The 19,728-nt window shown below is 55.3% G+C and overlaps 6 protein-coding genes across 6 annotated transcripts; 2 read left to right on the plus strand and 4 right to left on the minus strand.

The window, feature by feature from the left end:
- Window positions 1-985: 985 nt before the first annotated feature.
- Window positions 986-5,033, plus strand: GMORB2_5530 (to dDENN domain protein; the record flags this gene model as incomplete). The annotated part of the gene is made up of 2 exons (XM_035467500.1): window positions 986-4,403; window positions 4,576-5,033. The coding sequence occupies 2 exons, from the start codon at window positions 986-988 to the stop codon at window positions 5,031-5,033; spliced, it is 3,876 nt and encodes a 1,291-aa protein (XP_035322466.1).
- A 2,001-nt stretch (window positions 5,034-7,034) lies between these two features.
- GMORB2_5531 (Protein of unknown function (DUF726)) lies at window positions 7,035-9,135 on the minus strand (the record flags this gene model as incomplete). The annotated part of the gene is made up of 3 exons (XM_035467501.1): window positions 7,035-7,624; window positions 7,684-8,505; window positions 8,658-9,135. 3 exons carry the CDS (start codon window positions 9,133-9,135, stop codon window positions 7,035-7,037), a joined length of 1,890 nt encoding a protein of 629 aa, XP_035322467.1.
- Window positions 9,136-10,846: 1,711 nt separating this feature from the next.
- On the minus strand, window positions 10,847-12,718 carry GMORB2_5532 (DNA polymerase iota; the record flags this gene model as incomplete). The annotated part of the gene is made up of 3 exons (XM_035467502.1): window positions 10,847-12,171; window positions 12,287-12,584; window positions 12,665-12,718. 3 exons carry the CDS (start codon window positions 12,716-12,718, stop codon window positions 10,847-10,849), a joined length of 1,677 nt encoding a protein of 558 aa, XP_035322468.1.
- A 1,578-nt stretch (window positions 12,719-14,296) lies between these two features.
- On the plus strand, window positions 14,297-15,826 carry GMORB2_5533 (uncharacterized protein; the record flags this gene model as incomplete). Its single annotated transcript, XM_035467503.1, has 1 exon — window positions 14,297-15,826. The coding sequence occupies one exon, from the start codon at window positions 14,297-14,299 to the stop codon at window positions 15,824-15,826; it is 1,530 nt and encodes a 509-aa protein (XP_035322469.1).
- A 517-nt stretch (window positions 15,827-16,343) lies between these two features.
- Window positions 16,344-18,146, minus strand: GMORB2_5534 (anthranilate synthase component I; the record flags this gene model as incomplete). Its single annotated transcript, XM_035467504.1, has 3 exons — window positions 16,344-16,483; window positions 16,593-18,027; window positions 18,135-18,146. The coding sequence occupies 3 exons, from the start codon at window positions 18,144-18,146 to the stop codon at window positions 16,344-16,346; spliced, it is 1,587 nt and encodes a 528-aa protein (XP_035322470.1).
- A 624-nt stretch (window positions 18,147-18,770) lies between these two features.
- Window positions 18,771-19,364, minus strand: GMORB2_5535 (Conserved hypothetical, protein; the record flags this gene model as incomplete). Its single annotated transcript, XM_035467505.1, has 2 exons — window positions 18,771-19,015; window positions 19,127-19,364. The coding sequence occupies 2 exons, from the start codon at window positions 19,362-19,364 to the stop codon at window positions 18,771-18,773; spliced, it is 483 nt and encodes a 160-aa protein (XP_035322471.1).
- Between the last annotated feature and the right edge of the window lie 364 nt (window positions 19,365-19,728).

Below are 19,728 nucleotides of genomic sequence, written 5' to 3' on the forward strand. Positions count from 1 at the left end.
GGAGGAGGAGGAGGAGGAGGAGGAGGAGGAGGGGGAGAGGGGGGGACATTGCCGACCAACCATGATGAACGGATGGAGTGGCAGCTCTTCTCTCGCTGCAGATAGGGGAAGCCCCCAAGTGCAACTCCATCAGTCCACGGCATCTTGAGAGGGGAGCAGGGAGTCAAGCATTATATGAGTATATCATTGCAGCTTGCAGCTTGCAGCTTGCAGCTTTAGCTACTCGTATATCCGTAATCTGTAATCTGTACTTGGTAGCTGTGATACGGAGTACAGTAATCTGTAGTAGCAGTACGTACCTGTGAACTGTTTCACTACGGGAGTATTGCTACGAGTACGGAGGAGTATAGTTTTTTTTTTTAATTTTTAATTTTTAATTTTTTTTGTATTTATTTCTACAATCTACATATTACTTATTATTATACTGCGTAAATGGTAAATGGTTGTGACTGAGTCCTGACCGAGACTGCTGATCCCCCTAGACCCCTGTCTCTTACCTCTTGCTCCTCTGTCTGTCTCTCTCTCTCTCTTCTCTCTCTCTCTCTCCCTCCCTCCCTCTCCCACTCTCACTCTCACTCTCAACTTGGTCAAGTGCCAACCCACTCCGACCAGAAACATCCCCCCTCCTTCTGCTCGCCCCTCATTCTCCTCTGAGAGGGAAAGAGTGTTACCAGAACGGAGTAAATCGACGACGATTAACGACGACGGCCTCTACCACGAAATAACAAGAGAGAAAGAGGAAGAGAAAAAAAAAAACTCCATTCCAGCCAGAGAGAATTGCTGCAGAGCTATCTCTTGGCATTTTTCAGCATTTCCCATACGAGATACACGCAACAGCTTGCGAGACCGTCAGCCCATCATACGAGACTCGTACGGATACCTTCCCCCCCCCCCCCCCCCCCCCCCCCCCCGCTTCCCCTTTGGAGAAGAGCTTCCTTCTGGTCGCCTGCTTCCCCCTCCCCTCCGCCCCCCCAATTGACATGTCATGGACGGCACGTCGATCCCTCTGGCCGACTACTTCTGGATTGCCGGCATAGAGTCCATCGTTTACGACGATGGCCTCCAGCCTTCTTCCAACGTGGTCGGCGCCGGTGGTGTCGTCAAAGAGCCCCAGGTAGAGTCCACCATTGTCGAGGACGGTGAGCCGGCCGACGACGCCGGCGTATTCTCTCCTTCTCCCTCTGCTTCCTCTACCCCTGCCGCAGCCAGGTCGTCCAGTCGCTTTTCTCAGCTGAGCTCCGCGGTAAACCGTTTCTCGCGCATGTCTCTCTCCGATAACAATGGCGTCGGCAGCGGCAGCGGCAGCGGCAGCGGCAGCGGCAACGGCAACGGCAACGGCAACGGCAACGGCAACAGCAACGGCAACAGCAACGGCAACAGCAACAGCAGCAGCAACCGCTTCTCTATCGCTAGTATCGATGAGCTCGACTCGGGGAACACCACCAGCAACAGGAGCAGCGCCACCATCCGAGCCAACAACCCCGGCCCGACTCCAGCTGCTCCCTCCGGCGGCCTCACCGTGCCTGAGCTGACCGTCACCGCCAGCGGCGACGACAACAACAACAACAGCAACAACAACAACAACATCAACGGCAGCAGCAGCAGCAGCAGCAACCAGAACAGCGGCATCTTCTTCCTCGAGGGTTTCGACTTTGACAAGGCTCTCGTCAAGTTCGCCGCCGAGAGGGAGGACTTTCTTGAGGACTTGACCTTCTCTGCTGGCGCCAAGATCCAATCCAGACCTCCCATGATCAACCCCCGCGCCGAGCGCATCAAGGCCGACGACGGAGACGGCCGGATGAGCCCGCTTAAGAGTATCGGCGGGAGCATCAGGAGGAGAATCAGCTTCCGCGACATGAACAGCGTGCGGAAGCAGCCCAGCCTCAGGGCCCCTCCCAGGGCCAACAACCCTCAAAGAGCTTGTGAGTCGACGCAGTCCAGCCACCTACCACGGGGAACGAGGAGGAATTCATGGCTCACTGACAAACCTCAATCTCCCCCCGCTCCCGCAGCCTCCATCCGAACCTCGAGACGCCTGAGCAACTACAACTCCGTCATCCCCCCACCCGAGCCCCTCAACACCGACCCCGACATGCACCCGCTCAGGCGGCGCTTCGAGCCCGTCCTCCTCGACCGATACCCCCCGAAAGATGCGACCGAGGACCTGGCCCGCCGCGGCAGGTTCCCCGACTACGTGCCCATGTTCGCCTTCCCCAACGACATCCAGGTGGTGTCGTCGGACGAGCGGCCGCGGTCGACCTGGCACGGCTTCACCATGACGTCGGACGATAACTCGAAGCTGTACGGCATCACCATCATCGTCTGGACGGCCGTCAACGCCCACGTCGCCGAGGAGATTGAGCTGCGGTGCGAGCGGTGGCGCCAGGGCCACATGTCCAACGAGGAGCGCGAGCTGGCCGCCAGCCTGGGCGTCAGGCTGGCCAACGAGCGCTCCCACCTGTCGCAGCTTCTGGCCAAGCTGCCCACCATTCCCTCGGGCACCGCGGCCCGCGACCGCCTCGAGGAAGAGATCAGCACGGTGGAGGAGAAGATCACGCTCATGACCGACATGCTGCGCCCGCTGCGGCACGGCGCCGCCTCCAAGATTGAGGGGCTCACCGCCGGCGAGAGCGGGCTGTGGACCCCGCGGGCGTACGGCGTGCTCGGCCGCGACGCCTCCGCCATGGGCTTCTGGAAGGAGTGGCTCAAGGCCGTCATCGTGCCCATGACGGACGGCGGCGTGCTCCGCATCCCCCCGACGTCGCCCAAGGTCGGCCGGTGGCAGCCGCTGGAGCGCTACGTCGTCAACCTCTGCACCGAGGCCCTCAGCCCGCTCGGCTCCAAGACGCAGGTGGAGCTGAGCGTGCGCGAGCTGCGGCTGTACGCGCGCAAGGAGGCGCACAACGAGATACCCGGCACGCGCACCATCGACCTCTACGCCCTGTTCCGCTGCCTGTCGCTCGAGAACGTGCTCGCCCTGTTCGAGTTCGCCATGTCGGAGTCGCGCATCATCTTCCTCTCGTCGCACGCCAGCATGCTGCACCTGGCCTGCCACGCCCTCGCCAGCCTGCTGTACCCCTTCAAGTGGGCCAGCATCTTCATTCCCATCCTCCCCGCGCGCCTCATCTCGGCCCTAGAGGCCCCCTGCCCCTACATCGTCGGCATCGAGCGTCGCTACGACAACATCACGCTCCCGGAAGACGACTACGTGCTCGTCGACCTGGACCAGGACACCATCGACGCGACCTCGCAGCCCGTGCGCCTGCCCCGCCAGATCCGCCGCAAGCTCCAGTCCCTCCTGCAGATGGCCGCGCCCCACCGGCTCCGGTACGGCGTCGCGTCGGGGCCGCCACCCTACGCCATGGAGAGCTTCCCCTACGACTCATTCTCGTCCGAGAACGCCAGCCTGTTCAACCCGCGAGCCCAGCCCTGCACGCTGGGCAAGTGGGCGTCGCAGAGCTCGTCGACGTTTGGCGCGCCCGACCCTCGGCAGGACATCCAGCAGCCCGTCTTCAACGCCTTCGCCACGGCCCCCACCGACAACGGGAAGTCGGACCGTCCGGGCACGAGCAGGTCGAGCAACAAGACGAGCCCGAAGTCCTCCCTGTCGCCCGTGTCGACCCACTTCCCCCCGATGCCGACGACGCCGATCTCGCGCAGCGACTCGGGACTCGGCCTGGCCGCCACGCTCCGCGAGAAGCGGTCGGGACACTTCCGCGACGACAGCGGGCGGCGCAGCTCATCCTTCGGCGTCGAGACCCGCCCGCCGCGCGTGGTGCCCCCCGGCGCCGCCGGCGGTCCCACGCACAAGCCCAGCCTCCAGTTCCTCAACGGCCACCAGCCCAACATGTCCATCACCTCCATCTCGGCCGACTCCCTCTCGTCCCTGGGCGGCAGCGGCAGCGGCAGCGGCAGCGGCAGCGGTGGCGGCGGCGGAGGAGGGGCAGGCTACGCGCCGTCCGCCTACGCGCCGTCGACCATGGCGGCTTCGACCATCATGCCGAGCATGCAGGTGCACCCGGTGCACGACACGGACACGACGGTCTGGGTTGAGGGTCACTGCCAGGTGTGGAGCCCCAAGGACGAGTCTAACTGCAGTATATGCCTCGAGAAGGCCGAGGACGACGGCATCTTCATCTGCTCCGGCTGCGGCATGGCCTCGCACGGCCGCTGCCTGGGCTTCGTGTCGGTCGTGTGCCCCGAGGCCTTCCACGCCGACCGCGTCCGCGCCGCCTTTGCCAGGTGCCTCGCCAGTCTGCTATACACGTACCGCAAGTACCTCGGCAGGCCGTCGAAGCAGCAGAAGGGGAACGGGCAGCTGTTTGCCTTTGACATGAGCGGTTTCATCAAGGGTCTTCCTCACGATCAGCAAGAATATGCCACCATGTTGCGTGAGACTCAGGGTATGGGTTCTTCTCTTTTTTCCGCCCCATCTTTCTCTCTTCTATCCTTTTTCTCCATTCTCTCTTCTTTTACTTTTTTTGTTCTTATTTTTATTTTTTCATCTTCATTCATAAGCCTTTCCCCTAGTCCCTACGTCCCCCGTCTTCCGTCTCAAACTGACATGTCCCCCAGGTTTCAACGAATTCATCCACGACCGAGAAATGAAACCCCAATCAGACCCCGTCATCCGCCTTTTCGACGAAATCATCATGGCCAAGAAAGCCCGCGGCCGCCCTGGCCTATCATCCAGCCTATCCCGTCTAGCCTCCCTCCGATCATCATACAGCGTCAGCGGCAACTCCCTGACCCTCCCGACCTCGTCCTCCTCCTCCGGCGGCGGCGGCGGCGGAAAGCCATCCACCTACCTATCCGACACGTCCGACCACATCTGGCGCACGGCATCCGTCCCCCTCCCCAAGGGCGGACAGTTACCAGACAACTACCGCACAATCGTCACCCGCGTTCCCGCCCGCCTGGACAAGTCCCTCATGCGCGAGCCGAGAGCCATACAAGGTGCCCCTCGCGTAGAGCCCCGTGGCCCCCGCCTGCCGAGGAAAAAAGTCCCCAGCATGATTGGACCTTCTACATAAAAAAAAAAATCAAAAAAATCAAAAGTCAAAAACAAACAATTGATTGATTCTTTTATATCGTTCTTCTCCCCTAATAATTCTTCTCACCTCTCTAAACAATTTTTCCCTTTCTTTTTTTTTTCTTCTATACTCTACTTGCTTATTTTCCTCCCCTCAACCCCACCCTTTTTTTCACCCCATATCAACTACTAGCAAGTAGTACTTGAGTCATCTTGGGTTCTAAAACGAAAAAAAAAAGAACAAAAAAAAAAGGAACCAACCATTGGGAAGGAAGGAAGTAGAAGAGGAAGAAGAAGAAAAGAAAAAGACGTTTAAGCGTCGTGTATTGTTGTCTACAAGCAGGTTATCTTAATCTCTTCTTGGCATATCTTATTATAAAAAAGTCGGTTGGGTTTTTCTTGTATTTCGTGCGTCGCAGTCGGGGATCTCTGGTTTCCATTGCACCGATTTGTCGGATCAAACAGCTGAATAAGCTACCGGAAGATGTCATTCCGTTCCGATTAGACACTTGCCTAGTAAGACGGAACACCTATATAGTTACTATCTGTCAAGGACGTGAGAGAAGTAATAGAGAAAGTGATGAAGTCTTGCAGGCAAGAGACAGAAGAGACAGAAAAGAGATTCAAGGTCAACTTTGGGGTCAAAATTCATCTTCGTTCATCTCTGTCTTCTTTCTTTCCAGTAGCTTCTCGGCTACCTCTTCATACTTGTTCTCGCTTCTTGTCTCCGACGTCCTTGTCTTTGCTCGTGATAACTCTATATACTTCCTTGGACCTTGACTGAATCTCTCTTGATGACCTCCTGATGTCATTCTTGGATGTGGCTTGATGTGGCTTGACTGTCCTTCGTCCTCTGTCAGCACTTGACCGTTTCACGGGCCGAAGCTGGCACTCTCGGAGATGGCTCGCCCCCGAGATGTGGTAGGCGCTGCCGTTCCGATATGGCATAGTCAGCGAGGAGGGTATTTAGGCTATCAACGCTGGCCACTTTTGGATGCACCGGCAGCCATTATGGGCTGTCCCATGTTACCCCGTTCCGAGGTGACTACCTGGCTTGCGAGCAGCCCACTCTTGCCACTATATATATCATCGAGAACCCCGTTCTTCGACAAAGAGACGGGAACATCGCGGCGATGCCACCAGGTCGTCACCAAACCGGCTTCGGCGAGCCGCTGTCATACGGTACGCACCTGCCATACACCGTCACGTCGCAGGCCCTCGTCTATAAATCAGGAACACCACGGTAGCGTACCCACGGGCGATCGCAGATCCTAGCGCAGCCTCCCTTCCTGCTATGTGACGTGGAGCACGCAGATGGTGGGCCGGGGCACGCGACTTGGGAAGGGGACAAAACATTAAAGGCAAGGTCGACAACCTTATCGGATTACACTACGGATGAAGTCGCCGGAAAGCTGGTCCTGTCATAGCCTGATCGCGTCGTGCGTACACCGACTGTCCATTTCCTGCTACGAATCATCGTGTTTTACTGTTCCATTTGGCCTTTATTGCGACCTGTCTAGTGCTCTGATTTCTGTCAACTCTTCGTAGGTTACATGCAATCACACTGGCTACCCTCATGTCTCGAGAAGACGCAGCTATATACTGAGGTTCCGGATCGGAAGGAGATAAACCCGGATACGATCACTGATCTTGGATGAAAACAAGGGCTCGAAAACAGGCCTTTTCGTGACATTGATGTGTGTATTGTTGCTGTTGTTATAATTAGGGAAATCATGACTGTACAAGTGTTCCGTTTTACCAGGCAAATAAATGTCTGATCGGAACAGAATAACATCTTCCGGTGACTTTTTCAGCTGTTTGATCCGACAGCGGCCTAAGGCCATTAACAATGTCTAACTCATAAAGCCAATCTCAAGCCCCAGCTCTTTAATAAAAGACCCAACGAAGCAGAGTGAAGAGAAAAAGCGATAATCTCATCAGAGCAAGACAGGGAAGAAACCCCAAGGGTACAAGCAAAGAAGTATACGCTACCATCTAGACATCACCACCTCGGACCAGACACCTTGCCCTGCTTTCCTCGCCCCGTCACACTCTCTCGATCAAGACACTCCCATCCGATATCCTTGAGGATCTTGCCCGCCATCGTCTCGTATCCCATGTGGCCCTCGGGCATACGACCAACGTGGTAATTCTCGACACCTCGAGCACCACGAATCTCCTGGAGACCGGCGATGCCAAACTGAGTGTTGGAGGAGCGGCACAGGAAGCCGAGCAGGTAGTCGTGCTCAGAGTATACATTGACAAGACGACCAGGGACGACGCTCTTGAGTGTGAGCCACACACGAGACTCTGATGGTATAGGGGCGCCCATCAAGACAACGGACTCAACCAGACCAAAGCATCGCCTCTCTGCGAGAGTCATGAGGCACATGTAGATTGCTCGCCCTGCGAGTCCGTACCCTACTAGAGAAACCGATCGGTCGCCTTGAAATTTATGTCGCATGATGGCATCGGCTAGGACTAATCCAGCCTTTTCGGACCGCACTGTGCCCACACTCCACGGGTTGTCGACAAGTTTGCTGATCTTCAGGAGCGACTCTGGCCATTCGGACTTGATGAGGCAAGCGAAGACTGATTAATGGTTAGCGGGGCCAGGGCAGGGATATGTCATTAGAGAAAGGCGAGCCTACTTGACTTCTTGCTGATTTCCCTCTGGGAACCTTTCCAAGCGGTACTCTTGATGACTGTTTCGAGAGAGCTCCCCAGACTCAGCAGCGTGATAGGATCCCAACGGACGACATAGTTCTCAGTCTGACGACCCAGACACAACCAAGGTTTTCTCATGTCCTTGTCTTCAGAGGCCCAGCCGCTCATGGCAAGGACCAAGCGGAATCTGCGCTCCCCCGCACCAAACTGACGGGCATCATTGTATTCGGTGACTGCCTCGCTGTGCACAGAAACAAAGGCAAACTCCTGAATCTCTCGGCTGAAGACTTCCATCATCTTGCTGGTTGGCTTGGCCGGGTTCATACCAAACAAGTTGCACATTGCTTTCCCCCCGCCGGCTAGGGGCCCCAAGAGGTTTGCAGCCACAAATTTTGTCAGACCAAAGCTCCCGTCAGGAGTCCCAATTCCTGCAGCTGTCAAAGTTGGAGACAGAGAAGTAGGAGCCGGGCTATTGTTGCCTCTCCCCCTCCTTGAACTCTTAGCCTCTTCGGCTTTCCGCAGCAGCTCCTCCGGGGACATGTCCAATGCGACCTGAGCCATGGCCTCGGCCAGCCTCCCTTCCTCAGCGTAGAGGAAGCTCAGAGGCATGTTCAGAGAGGATGTTAGGTAGACAAGGAGAAGATGCGTGTGGGCGCTATATTCGGACAAGGACAGGGCAGCCAGCAGCACGATATGCAAAAACAGCTTCCTCCTTTCCTGCGGCAGAGTCCATAGAGCATTCGGAGTCGGCGGATACTTTGTCGACAGGGCCAGATCCGTGTGCCTCGACGGAAGCCGTGGCGGACCTATTTTCCCAGCGTCAGTTAGCAAGTATAAATGAGGTTCATCGTGAGAAAGGAACAAGTTACCGGACCTGTTGGAATAGGTAAACCACCACGACCAGCTCCACTGCCACGGATGTCGCTTCCTCGAGAGCTCCCATTCCCTCGGGTAGCACCACGACCACGGCCTCTGGGTTTCCCAGACGGTCCTTGGAAAGAGCTCGGAAGCTCTCTTACATCAATATCCCAGATTCTCTGCAATAAGTTCCCCTGCCACTTCAAAAAGGAGGCAAGGGCCTCTTTCTTGAGCTCTTGCAGTTGGGGGCCCTTGGACCTCTCTTCCACCACGGGACACTTCTCATGGGCCTTCTTGTTCTTGAGTGCGTTGGAGTACTGCTTTTCCGTGTCTTTGGAGTTTCGAGGAAGGGGCCTATGTTCCGTCAGCGAGAACAGCAACCAGTTGTATGCCTCACCCCTCAGATCTGGTGCCACAGGAGGGGAGTCGAAGATGTCACTGATTTGCTGATCCATCCTGTCGGTAATAGCAGTAACGAGTACTGTGAGACTGTTCCTCTCATTCGCAGATATATGCCCTGAAAGGTCGATTGGTCGACGAATCTGTTCCGAGGCAGCGCCCCGACTTCCTCTCGCCATGGTGTTGGTTGGCTACTGATGACACTCAGCAGAGACCGAAGTAACGGTATATAGGGGAAGGCCTGGCAGAAAGACCGAAGCTATTAGTGGCACTTCGCTTCTATCAAAGAAGTGTTGGTGTCGGTGGATGATATCGGCGGCTAAGGAGGTGTCTAGTATACCACACGGGAAGTTCAAGGAAGTAGTTTATAGACTCAGAAAGGGTTCCTCTCCCTATAAGGACTCCAAGACGACAAAGGTGCTTGTGGTTGATGGTATATTTATGTCAGGAGGACATCTATCGGCTGGTGATGTATCAAGTCGAGTGGATGAAGGCTCTTGATTTATGCGAAGTATCTCACTGAGCAGACGAGAGGAAGGTCTTATCTCCCATATGCTGAAGGACAAGCATGCCGTATTAGAGAAGGGAATCGGGGTTTGTGACCACGGACAATCCGGAATGCTTCATTCTCGACGGTTATTGCGCAGAGTGTCGTGGCGTCTGGATGACGGCTGAAGAAGGGGAGACAAACGCTTGGTGAAAGTGGTAGCGTAGAGAGTGAGGCAAACGAGGAGGCGAAGGGACTCATGGCTCAGGTAAAAGGGGCAGAATAAGAGGAAGCAGTGACTTTAAGAGGAAAGAGCATTCCCGTTCCTTCTGCGTAACACAAGGAAGGCGCACTTCATAAGGAAGGCCAACAGGCAGTCGTCAAATAGTGCTCAGGTTCTGGCGGCTGCGGGCACCTGGCGACCGCCAGCTAGCAGCTGTCCATCGTGGCCTTGTGGGTTTTGATACTCTATCACACCATTTCATCTTCTATTGTACCTTCATTAGAAACCCGTTCAGGAGAAGGCTGCACTCCAAGCCAAAGAGATGACGGAAACTAACCGACAGCTCATATCAAGATATGCGGCAACTTGAGGGTACTGGGATGGATCTGTGTCAGCTAAGAAGCAGTCATCGCAGGAAGCAAGGATTTGGCATCGATTCACTATCTAAGCAAACTACCCGACGTGAAGCATTAGTGAATCTCCTCTTACTACTACCGCAAAGCCATGGGCGGTACGTGTCGTGTTTCCTCCCCTCTGCGCCTGATACACGGATGCCCGCTGACTTGTCTGTAGAATTCGGCCACACTAGCACAGAGTTCATGTTGCACAACATGCTGTTCCAGACAAGCCCCAGGCGATGATTCATGGTATATTGCAGGATTGCTGGGCCGCATCTGCCCGCCGACTGGGAGGAGGTAAGGCCAGGGCGGGAAGGCATGGGCGTAATCCAGAGACATATAGCTTTGCTTCCAGCTGCTTTACTTGAAGTCAAAGGCCCTCAGGTGCACACGACTGGTGCTTGAAATACCATCAAACAAGACCTCCATATTTCATTATCCCGAGGGGACAGGACCTCGTAGAGATTTCTACGCCTCGGTGTTGCGTCTGCGCCGCCTTGTGCGACAATGGGCCAGCTACAGATTCGCCAGCATTCTCACCGGTGTCATTTTGGAATCTACTCTAGAAGCAACCCACCACCCTGAACTACTGAGAATAAAGATGACGACAACCATTGCCGATGCAAGGGGACGGGGGGGGGATGCCGGGGAGGTGTTGCTCCCAAAGCGCATATGCCCTGGGTATCAACCACCGAAAACCATTCTTCGTTAGGTAGCAGAGATTGCCAAGGCATGATAACAGCACAGTCTGGCCATTCATTATCTTGTTGGACAAACAAGTCTTACGCACCCATATCGTGAAATCGCAGGTGTGCTGGCAGGGCAAATGTCGGGAGCAAACAGCCACAGCGCGGGCATGAAGCGTGCCCTGCTGTTTCCCATCCTCGGCCAACCTCAGCAGTAGCAGTCTCCGATTCGGCGTCTGGCTCAGTTTCTGTCTCGCGTGGAGGGACATCGCTCTCGACGATCTTCCATGGCTTCAAGGTCTCCTCTTGGTTCTTAAACATGCTCCCGATGTCTCTACCAACGCGAGATTTGTCACTGCCCACCCCCGGATCCATATTGGCGACACAAATGTTGATGAGCTGCAGATTCCACTTGGATCCCCTCTCGCTGTTCAAACGACGCAAAAGGGGTACCAAGTACTGAGAGACTAGATTCTCTGCAATTTCTTCAATGGCCTCCTTCGTATCAAAGACGAATCCTGGGAGCGGCGAAGACCTTGAAGAGCGGCCGAACGACTGGTTCTGCATCTGGTGCCAGGATCGGATAGATAAGCGTAGTGTCCTAGGCCGCGCGAGCCATTTTCCACCATTCGAGGTCGGTTCGATATCGCTATGTTCCAGGAGGTCGGTCCTCATCCTGCGAATAAGAGAGCACGTGAGCTTGAGGAGCTCCTCAGTTATCTGTGGCATGGTGCTGAGACTGAGGCGAGGGTACGTGTCCTCGATACCAATCTGGGAAGGGAAGTCGCTGGTCTTCTTTACTTCGGTGGGGTCAACCCCATGAAGAAGAGCCCATACCCGAGATCCCACGCCCTTCTCAGCCCCCGTACCATCGAGAACCCTTTCTATAGACGCGGGGAAAACTTCTGGCGATGCTCGCGCATCACCAACAGTCACTGTCGACCCAGAAGAATTGGAGTCTTCTGTGGTTTTCTTCTTTCCCGTCATGAGCTCTTCTATGCTCGAGGCCATCTTGAAGCCGATTCCCGGGACACCCCTTAACCTGTTACCATCCATGAAATCCAGGGTATGGGCTTCGTCGGGGGCCACCAGGGTCGTCTGATTGCGGGGTTTGTTCTTGCCGCCGCACAGTTTACTGAGAAGTTTGTTTGTCGAGATGCCGCAGGTAGACGTGTACCCAAAGTCGTCCTCGAGCTTTGTCCGGAGATGCAGGGCCAGGCGGGATCCAAGAATGAGACGCATATAGTAAGGATCACTCCAGTCTGTGGGCCTGACACGCGCTCCGATGGCACATCCAGCTATGGTGGTCATGTCACAGATGAAGCCCTTTTCAGGGTCCGTCTTGGACAAGTAGAAGAAGGAGTTGGGAGTTGGGGGACGATCCATGCATGTCATGTTGTACTCGACAATATCAGTGACGTCTGGCCATGTGCTTGATCAGTGTTCTGTTCCACCCGTTCTCTCCATCTCACGCCGCTCGGGAAGAAGAACAGTGATGACAGGGAGGAAAGGGATGGACGGAAAGAGGGATATTACCCATGAAAATCTCATCAAGCCCCAGCCTCTCCATCTTGCCACTCCAAGAGTACTTCTTCAAGTATTCAAAGAGCCGCTTACTCACGTCACGAAAGGGAGTGAGATCCTCCCCGTCGACGAGCACGAGGTCGGGACACGCCTTCTTCGCCTCGCTGACAAGCATGAGCTTGCGCACGCCGCGGGAGCGCGCATTGTAGTTGCACGTGGCCAGGATGCTCTTTTGTTTCACGCCGACGGGTCTGGACTTGAGCGACGGGTCCTTATTCTCGACTACCTGGGCGTAGAAGCAGTCGTAGTCCTATGAAATGTATCTGTCAGCACGTCACATACTGTAACAGTATTGTGAGTGGAGTCGGGTCATACAAATTGTAGAATTACCCTTTCATCGCCGATGCGTTTGGGTGGTTTCCTCCATGGTAAATCCGAAGACATTGTTGGTGACGGTGACAATTATTCATTGTTTGCCGTTGACCCTTTGTTGAAGTGATGACGGACCATGCAAGCGTTTTTTTTTTTATAAAAAAAGAAGAAAGAGGAAGGGGAGCCCGCGCTCCACAGTGTTCTTTTATTGTACAAGGGCATGAAGAGGAAATCGGAACAGAACTTGCTAAGCCACTTGTCTACACCAAAAGGTAACGAAAGGGAGAAAAAGGAAATGTTTAGAAACAGCAAGATGGGTGAAGGAAAGAGATATCAGATTGGTGATGAGAAAGGAGAAAATAGAAGCAAAAAGATGAAAAAATTGGCAGAAATACCCCACGCGGGGGGTCGAACCCCGAACCTTAAGCTATCAAATAGAAGGCTTACGCGCTGCCAATTGCGCCACGCGGGGCTTGACGCAAAATGGCACCAAACTAATTATATATTATCGTCAGGGGGTAGCCTACGCTCAGACCAGACATGACAAACAATTTCCTCTCTTCACAGAGGAGTTTTTTCCTCCTTTCTTCCCCTCGACAATACGCCAGTTAGAATCACGCAATGGAGCGCACCGCCATTATATGTGTGTGAAATACTCTAGTACGGATATCAATACAGTAGCAGTGCTCCCCCCATTCTATCCCGGTCTCTCTTTCACAGTATGGAAGGTCTCGGCGTCCTTTCTGGGTGCACAGGCGGTGTGTATACATCTCAAAGACAGCTTTTTACTGTTGCACGGCGGCATGTACACTGGGTGGACCAAGACTATTACTAAAAATAGTGAGTGCGCTTCATATATTAATGATTAATCGACAAGTATAATACACATCCGTTATTCTTACTACTTCTTTTGTCGGAGAGTTTCTCTCATCGTCTCTCGACGGGACTTCCCGCCAACTCACAAAAACGAAGAATAACACACTTGGGAAAGTCGAAACCCCCCCCTCCTGGCTTGGAGTCTGGAAGCATCTATAGACTGCGTGCGTACTACGAGTCTACGACATACACTTACCATGACGCCAAGAGATGAAGAACAGAAGTTGCCGGGCTGCCGATATTCAGAGACACACCAGCTGCATGGGACCGGGGGGGGAGGGGGGAGACCATCCTCATTGGCAGCCATGGCCAGGGTCGGCGCCTACACAGGCCAACCACGCTGCGGGAAACATCGGACGTGTTTATCTTTGTTGGTCAAATGGTGCTAAATGATCCCTGCGATTCCGCGTCAAATAAACAGGAAACGGGAAATAGTTTGGTTTCTACTCCGTAGCAGTTACGGAGCACTGCTGCGAGTAATACTCGGTAATAGTGTGTGTGTGATGAGTCGTGCATGCCACCAATCCCTGATGGCGCTTATCGTGATGGAGGGGGCGTCACATAGCCGCCGACGGATGAGAGATGAGGAGGGGGTGATGCTTGGGTCAGGAATACCTATGTATGCAACATGCCTTGGCTGGATCGTTCCCGTTCTTCCCCTCTCTCTTTCCCTCTCGTTCCTAGTGAGATGTTACATCGTCTTGTTCCCACGCCCATTAGTCCAACCGTCATTTTGTAAGACATCACGAGAAGGGAAGAGGTTGGGAAGCCATCATGGCAACTCATCAGCCCAAGAGGCCCAGCAAGCCTCGTCTTTCCCTCAAGATCCAGACGACATCAGCCTCATCTGGTCCGGAAACAGCAGCACCGGCAGCAACAGTATCAGGTCAGCAGCGGGCTACTCACAACGTCGACCCGGGGGACATCACCACCTTCAACACCCTTTCCAACGCCTACGCAACGGCCATACAGAGATCAACTCCTCTCACGGCCATCAACACCCTGGAACGTCTCAACCTGGCCACTCCCTCCTCATACCGCGACCCCAGGGACAGGATCATGACGCCCTACCTGACCACCAGTTACCCGGAGACACCTCTATCCGCCGACCACGGGAGCGGCAATGCTACCTCATCATCGTCATCGCCCCCCTCATCGCGGCGGCGGCGGCAGCCTGCTCTCACCTTGCCCAGCATCATGACCACTGCGGCGACGACGACGACGACGACGACGACGACACCGCCGCCACTGTCTGGGACCCTGGAAGACAACCGCACCAGGGCCTTCAACTACCCTTCATCATCTCTTCTGCACTGCCAGGATGCAGCAGCGTCGGCTGCAGACTCTACCGTACCTTTTGCTGCCCCGCCACCACCATATACACAACCCCGTGTGCTCCGGAGCATCCTCCGCAACTCACCCCTCCCACCGCGCACGGCCATTCTCCCTCCCTCCCCGCGGCGACAGTCCCTGCGTCTCCGCGAGAGGGCCGCACGGCGCGTGGCCTACAACAGCCCGCTGGAGCAGGAAATTGTCACGAGCATCTACACAGAGCCATGTATAGACCTGATGTACTCCCCCGGGACACCACCGTCTTCCTCCAGCGGCTCTGCATCGTCGCCCTCGCCCTTCGGCAACAATAACGGCACTGCCGTCTCGGCAACAGCGGACCAGGTTCTCGACCATGTCCTCGCCCCGACGACGCGTGACGGTGGTCAGACCCCCGGTCCCTTTGAGGAGACGAGACGCCGCATGACCAGGTCGGCTACCACGACATCGTCGTCGCCGCCGCCGTCGTCGTCCCCTTCTGGCGTGAGAAAGAGACGTAGCACGGGGAGGAAGGATCGTCGTTGGGTGTGGACTACACACATCGAAGAGGACGAGGAGGAAGACGACGACGAGGTTGGCGGAGCTGTCGCCGCACTGCGTGCCGCCAGGGCTAGGGAGGAGGCTGCCAAGGCTGCTGCCGAAAAAGCCGAGGCCGAAGCTTCTTCCAAGGTCGCAGAGGAAGTAGCGGCAGCAGCGACGGCGACGGTGACACCCGAAGTCGTGGATATAGACGTCGAGGCTACACCCACACCCAGCGCAGAGAGCTGTTGCTCGTGGAGCGAGGACAAGGATGTCGACATGACGGACGCCAGCAGCATCGCGTCCGAGGTCGTTGTCGAGGAACCCGCCGTCGTCGAATCAGATGTCAAGACACCGACTGTGCCGTCTGTCCCGAAAAAGAGGGACACGCCTATCCCCGAGCTGGCCACTGATAGTCAGAGGGCTACGCCGGTACCGCCGCTTCTAACCCAGTAAGGAGAGAGAAGAGATATGTGTCAGAATGTGGGGGTTATGGGCATTATATAGTATACATACACGCGAGGGACCCTATCCCTCGAAAGCTGCCAGTCACTTGGTATTACTGATGACGAAATCACGAATCATGCCTTCGCAGTTTTTTTTTTTCTTTTTTTCTTTTCATTCTATCTGGCTTTTTGATTTCTTCAAGTTTCTTTATTCATTACCTTTAGTTAGGAGAATGAGAAGCAAAAGGAGAAAGGGGAGGGGACTAGGCATTGAGCAATTCAGCGCACATGCCAGACGCATTCCTCTCATCTATATAATTCATTTCTTCTACTTTTCCCCCTCTTATATTTCCCATTGATGGAATTTTAATCCCGGTAACAACGCCATTGATTATAAAAAATAAAGCCTTCGCCATCATATCGAATCGTAGGCTCGTAAAACAAAAGTGTCCTTCGTTGCCACCTGGCATACCGTGTCCAAGAAAAAAACATAATGTCCAAGAAAACAGAAAGCGAAAAGGCGGACATTACGGCTTCTTGGACGCCCTCTGCTGTTGCTGGTGATATAGCTCCTCGGCAGACGTGATGCACTGCATGTTTGCGCCGAGCTTGTTGATGGTCTCCATCCACTCGTCGTACTCGTCTGAGTCGAAGACGATGCCGCCACCTGGTATATCTGCGTTAGAATAGATCGGATAGACGAAGAAGGCCAGTACAGGAAGAGGGGGGTGGGGGAGGAAAATGAAGAGAAGGAGAAAGGAAAAAGAGAAACTCACCAGCTTGAAGATAGGCAGTGCCATCCTTGACCACCATGGTGCGCAGAGCGATACAGAGGTCCATGGCACCCTCGACACGGGCACCCTGGTCATCGACGCCGCCGTAGCCAAAGTAGCCCACGGCACCGGCATAGACGCCGCGACGCTCGCCCTCGAGCTCGGCGATGAGCTCCATGGCCTTGACCTTGGGAGCGCCGGAAACGGTACCGGCCGGGAAGATGGAGCGGAAGGCGTCGAAGCGGGACTGGTCGGGGCGCAGGACGCCCGAGACCTGGGAGACGAGGTGCTGGACGTGGCTAAACTTCTCGACGGCCATGAGGCGGTCAACACGGACGGTCAGGGGGTCGGCGACGCGGTTGACGTCGTTGCGGGCGAGGTCGACGAGCATGACGTGCTCGGCGCGGTCCTTGAGGGAGCTGCGCAGCTCCGAGGCGAGGCGCTCGTCGTCCTGGGCATCCTTTCCGCGGCGGACGGTGCCCGCGATAGGGTGGGTGATGATGCGGCCCTCCTCGCTCTTGACGAGCAGCTCGGGCGAGGCGCCGACGATCTGGAAGTCGCTGCAGTCGACGTAGAAGAGGTAAGGGGAGGGGTTGACGGTGCGCAGGTGACGGTAGATGTTGAAGGGGTGGAGGCTGGTGGGGCGGGCGAAGCGCTGCGACGGGACCGCCTGGATGATGTCGCCCTTGACGATGTGCTCCTTGAGCCGGGTGACGTGGGCCTCGTATCCCTCGCGACCGATGTTGGACCTGTACTCGCGGCCCAGCTCGATGGGCCCCTGCTCGGGCAGCGGCACCTCGGGCGACTCGAGGAGCTCGACCAGGTCGGCGATGGTGGCCTCAGCCTTGGCGTAAGCCCCGGCCAGGCTGGCGTCCGTGCCGTCACCCACCTCGACGTACGAGATGACCTTGATGAGCCCGTAGAAGCGGTCGAACGCCACGATGGTGTCGTACATCATGAAGAGAGACTCGGGGATCTGCAGCCTGTCCTCGAGCGGGCGCGCCGTCTTAGGCTCAAAGTACCGCACGCAGTCGTACCCGACATAGCCGATGGCGCCACCCGTCAGGGGAGGCAGCTTCAGCCCGGGCACCTCGGCAATCACCTGCTTCCCCAGCTCCTTCTCCAGCCCGACCAGCGGGTCCGTCTCCTCGCCGTACCCGGGCCCCGTGACCAGCACATCGCGCGGCCCCGCCCCCACGAAGCTGTACCGCCCCAGCTGCTCCGTCGCCGCCGACTCGAATAGGAACGAGTATTGCTTCTTGCCTTCGCCCGACGTCGTCGCCCGCTTCGACACTTTGAGGTAGGCCGCCGACGGCGTGATCAGGTCTGACGACACTTGCCGGTACACGGGGACCAGCGTCGGCTGCGGTCCAGTTTTCCTGCTGCGTGCCTTTTCGATCACCTGCTTCACCGTCTCGAGTGACGGAACCACATCTGGCTGTTACATATTTTCGATGTTAGTTTTCGCGGGGGATCACCGAAATAAAAATGCCCCGCATCTTTTAGAATTTTTTTCCCTCCTTGTTGAAGCTCAAGAAGACTTACACTCGACGTCATATTTTCTGTTCCTTTTCTTCCCCCTGTTGGTATCGCTTGGCTGGAGAGAATACGGATATGGAAAGAGAGAAGAAAATTGAAAGAAGCTGGAGGGTCTTATCGAACAACAAAGATGGAGGGTTCTGCAGCTGGAGCTGACCCGGTTGATGTTGTGACACAGTCGAACCAACCACTCTTGGGGTACAAATGGCAAAAAAGTACAAAGTTCAGAGTCAATTGCCCCGCCGCTATCGGCTACACGCACTTATCGGTAAATAGAGGACGACTTATCGTGACTGCTTCAGGCTCTAAGACAATTTACCAATTCTCTTCTTTATTTCTTCTCTTCCAAATTCTGCAAACTAAGCTCCTTGTACTATTACATCCATTTTCAGACTTCAACACTAACACTATCGAATATTTTGTTCGTTGAAGGGCAGCCAAGTAAGTGAGAAAGAAGGCGGCCATGTAGCGATGTAATATTGCCCCGCATCACAACCCCAAACTCTCACGAAGCCTCCTCGTATGAGGAAGAACCCCGCGGGACAAGAAGAGCGTTGAAACAGTAATAGTGGCAAATCGTACAATCGCGATACAGTATCATCCCCCCCCCCTGATTTTTTTTTCTTGTTGAATTCCCCGATACTAGCTCTCCACACTCAGAGCCTTGGCTCCAACAATCCTGCCCTCTTCCCTCGTAATGAGCCAGTACTCGACCCTGCTCCCGTCCTTGGCCACACGATAAACCCTAACATCGTTCCCCTGGCTGGCCTGACGCACTGCCTCAAGGATCTTGATATACTGGCCCTTGGAATCCCAGTCCAACGGGTCCAGGATAGTCACGTCGGCACTGTCAGGCTTCGCGTGGCCGATGAGTTCAGCAAATTCGACTTTGACAGCATGTGTTAGCAACGGAGGGGGAAATCGCGGAGGAGATGGCGGGGGGGAGTTCTAGAGAATTGGATAATGTGTATATAAGAGTAAAAGAACAGGAGACTCACCCTCATCGGGAAGTCCGTCGTCACCCTTCCAGCGCAGAGAAACGCCCTCGAAGGGCTCGTCCGCGTCGCTCACGTAGAATGTGTCCCTGCATACACTTTGGATCTCGGCGGGGACCTGAGTTCCCGCGTCAACCGTCTTGAACTGTCCCCTAGAGGATGACGAAGTCTTGGGCTGAGCCTGGATGGAGTCATTGTTCGCCTTGTCTAGGAAGGCCATGTAATCCTTGTCTGATGCCATTTTGGCGGGCTGGGAGGTGTGAATGAGGCAGCGACAGCTAGGGAGAAGGGGGGTGACGATCGTCGTCGTAAGAGGAAGTCGGGTAAGTGATGGCAGATGAGTGATTCTAGAGGTCTGCAACGGTCGTTTGCTGTTAGATAAATATAGTCGAGTGCACTTTTGTATGCAAAAGGCAGTGTTATGCGTCATGATAGCAGCTGCTCTGCTTGTGGTGGGTTCTGTCCAGGGTGGGTTTGGATCCGATGAGGAGGGGGTGACGTCAAAAGCTACCAAGTTTTTCCCCCTGCTTCTCACTGTTCCACCACACAGGAAGAAAAAGAAAATCCCATGCTTGTCAAATCTACATGACTGCTTGTGATGCAAA

The sequence above is a fragment of the Geosmithia morbida genome (assembly GCF_012550715.1).
Source record: "Geosmithia morbida isolate 1262 chromosome Unknown scaffold_4, whole genome shotgun sequence".
Taxonomy (NCBI): domain Eukaryota; kingdom Fungi; phylum Ascomycota; class Sordariomycetes; order Hypocreales; family Bionectriaceae; genus Geosmithia; species Geosmithia morbida.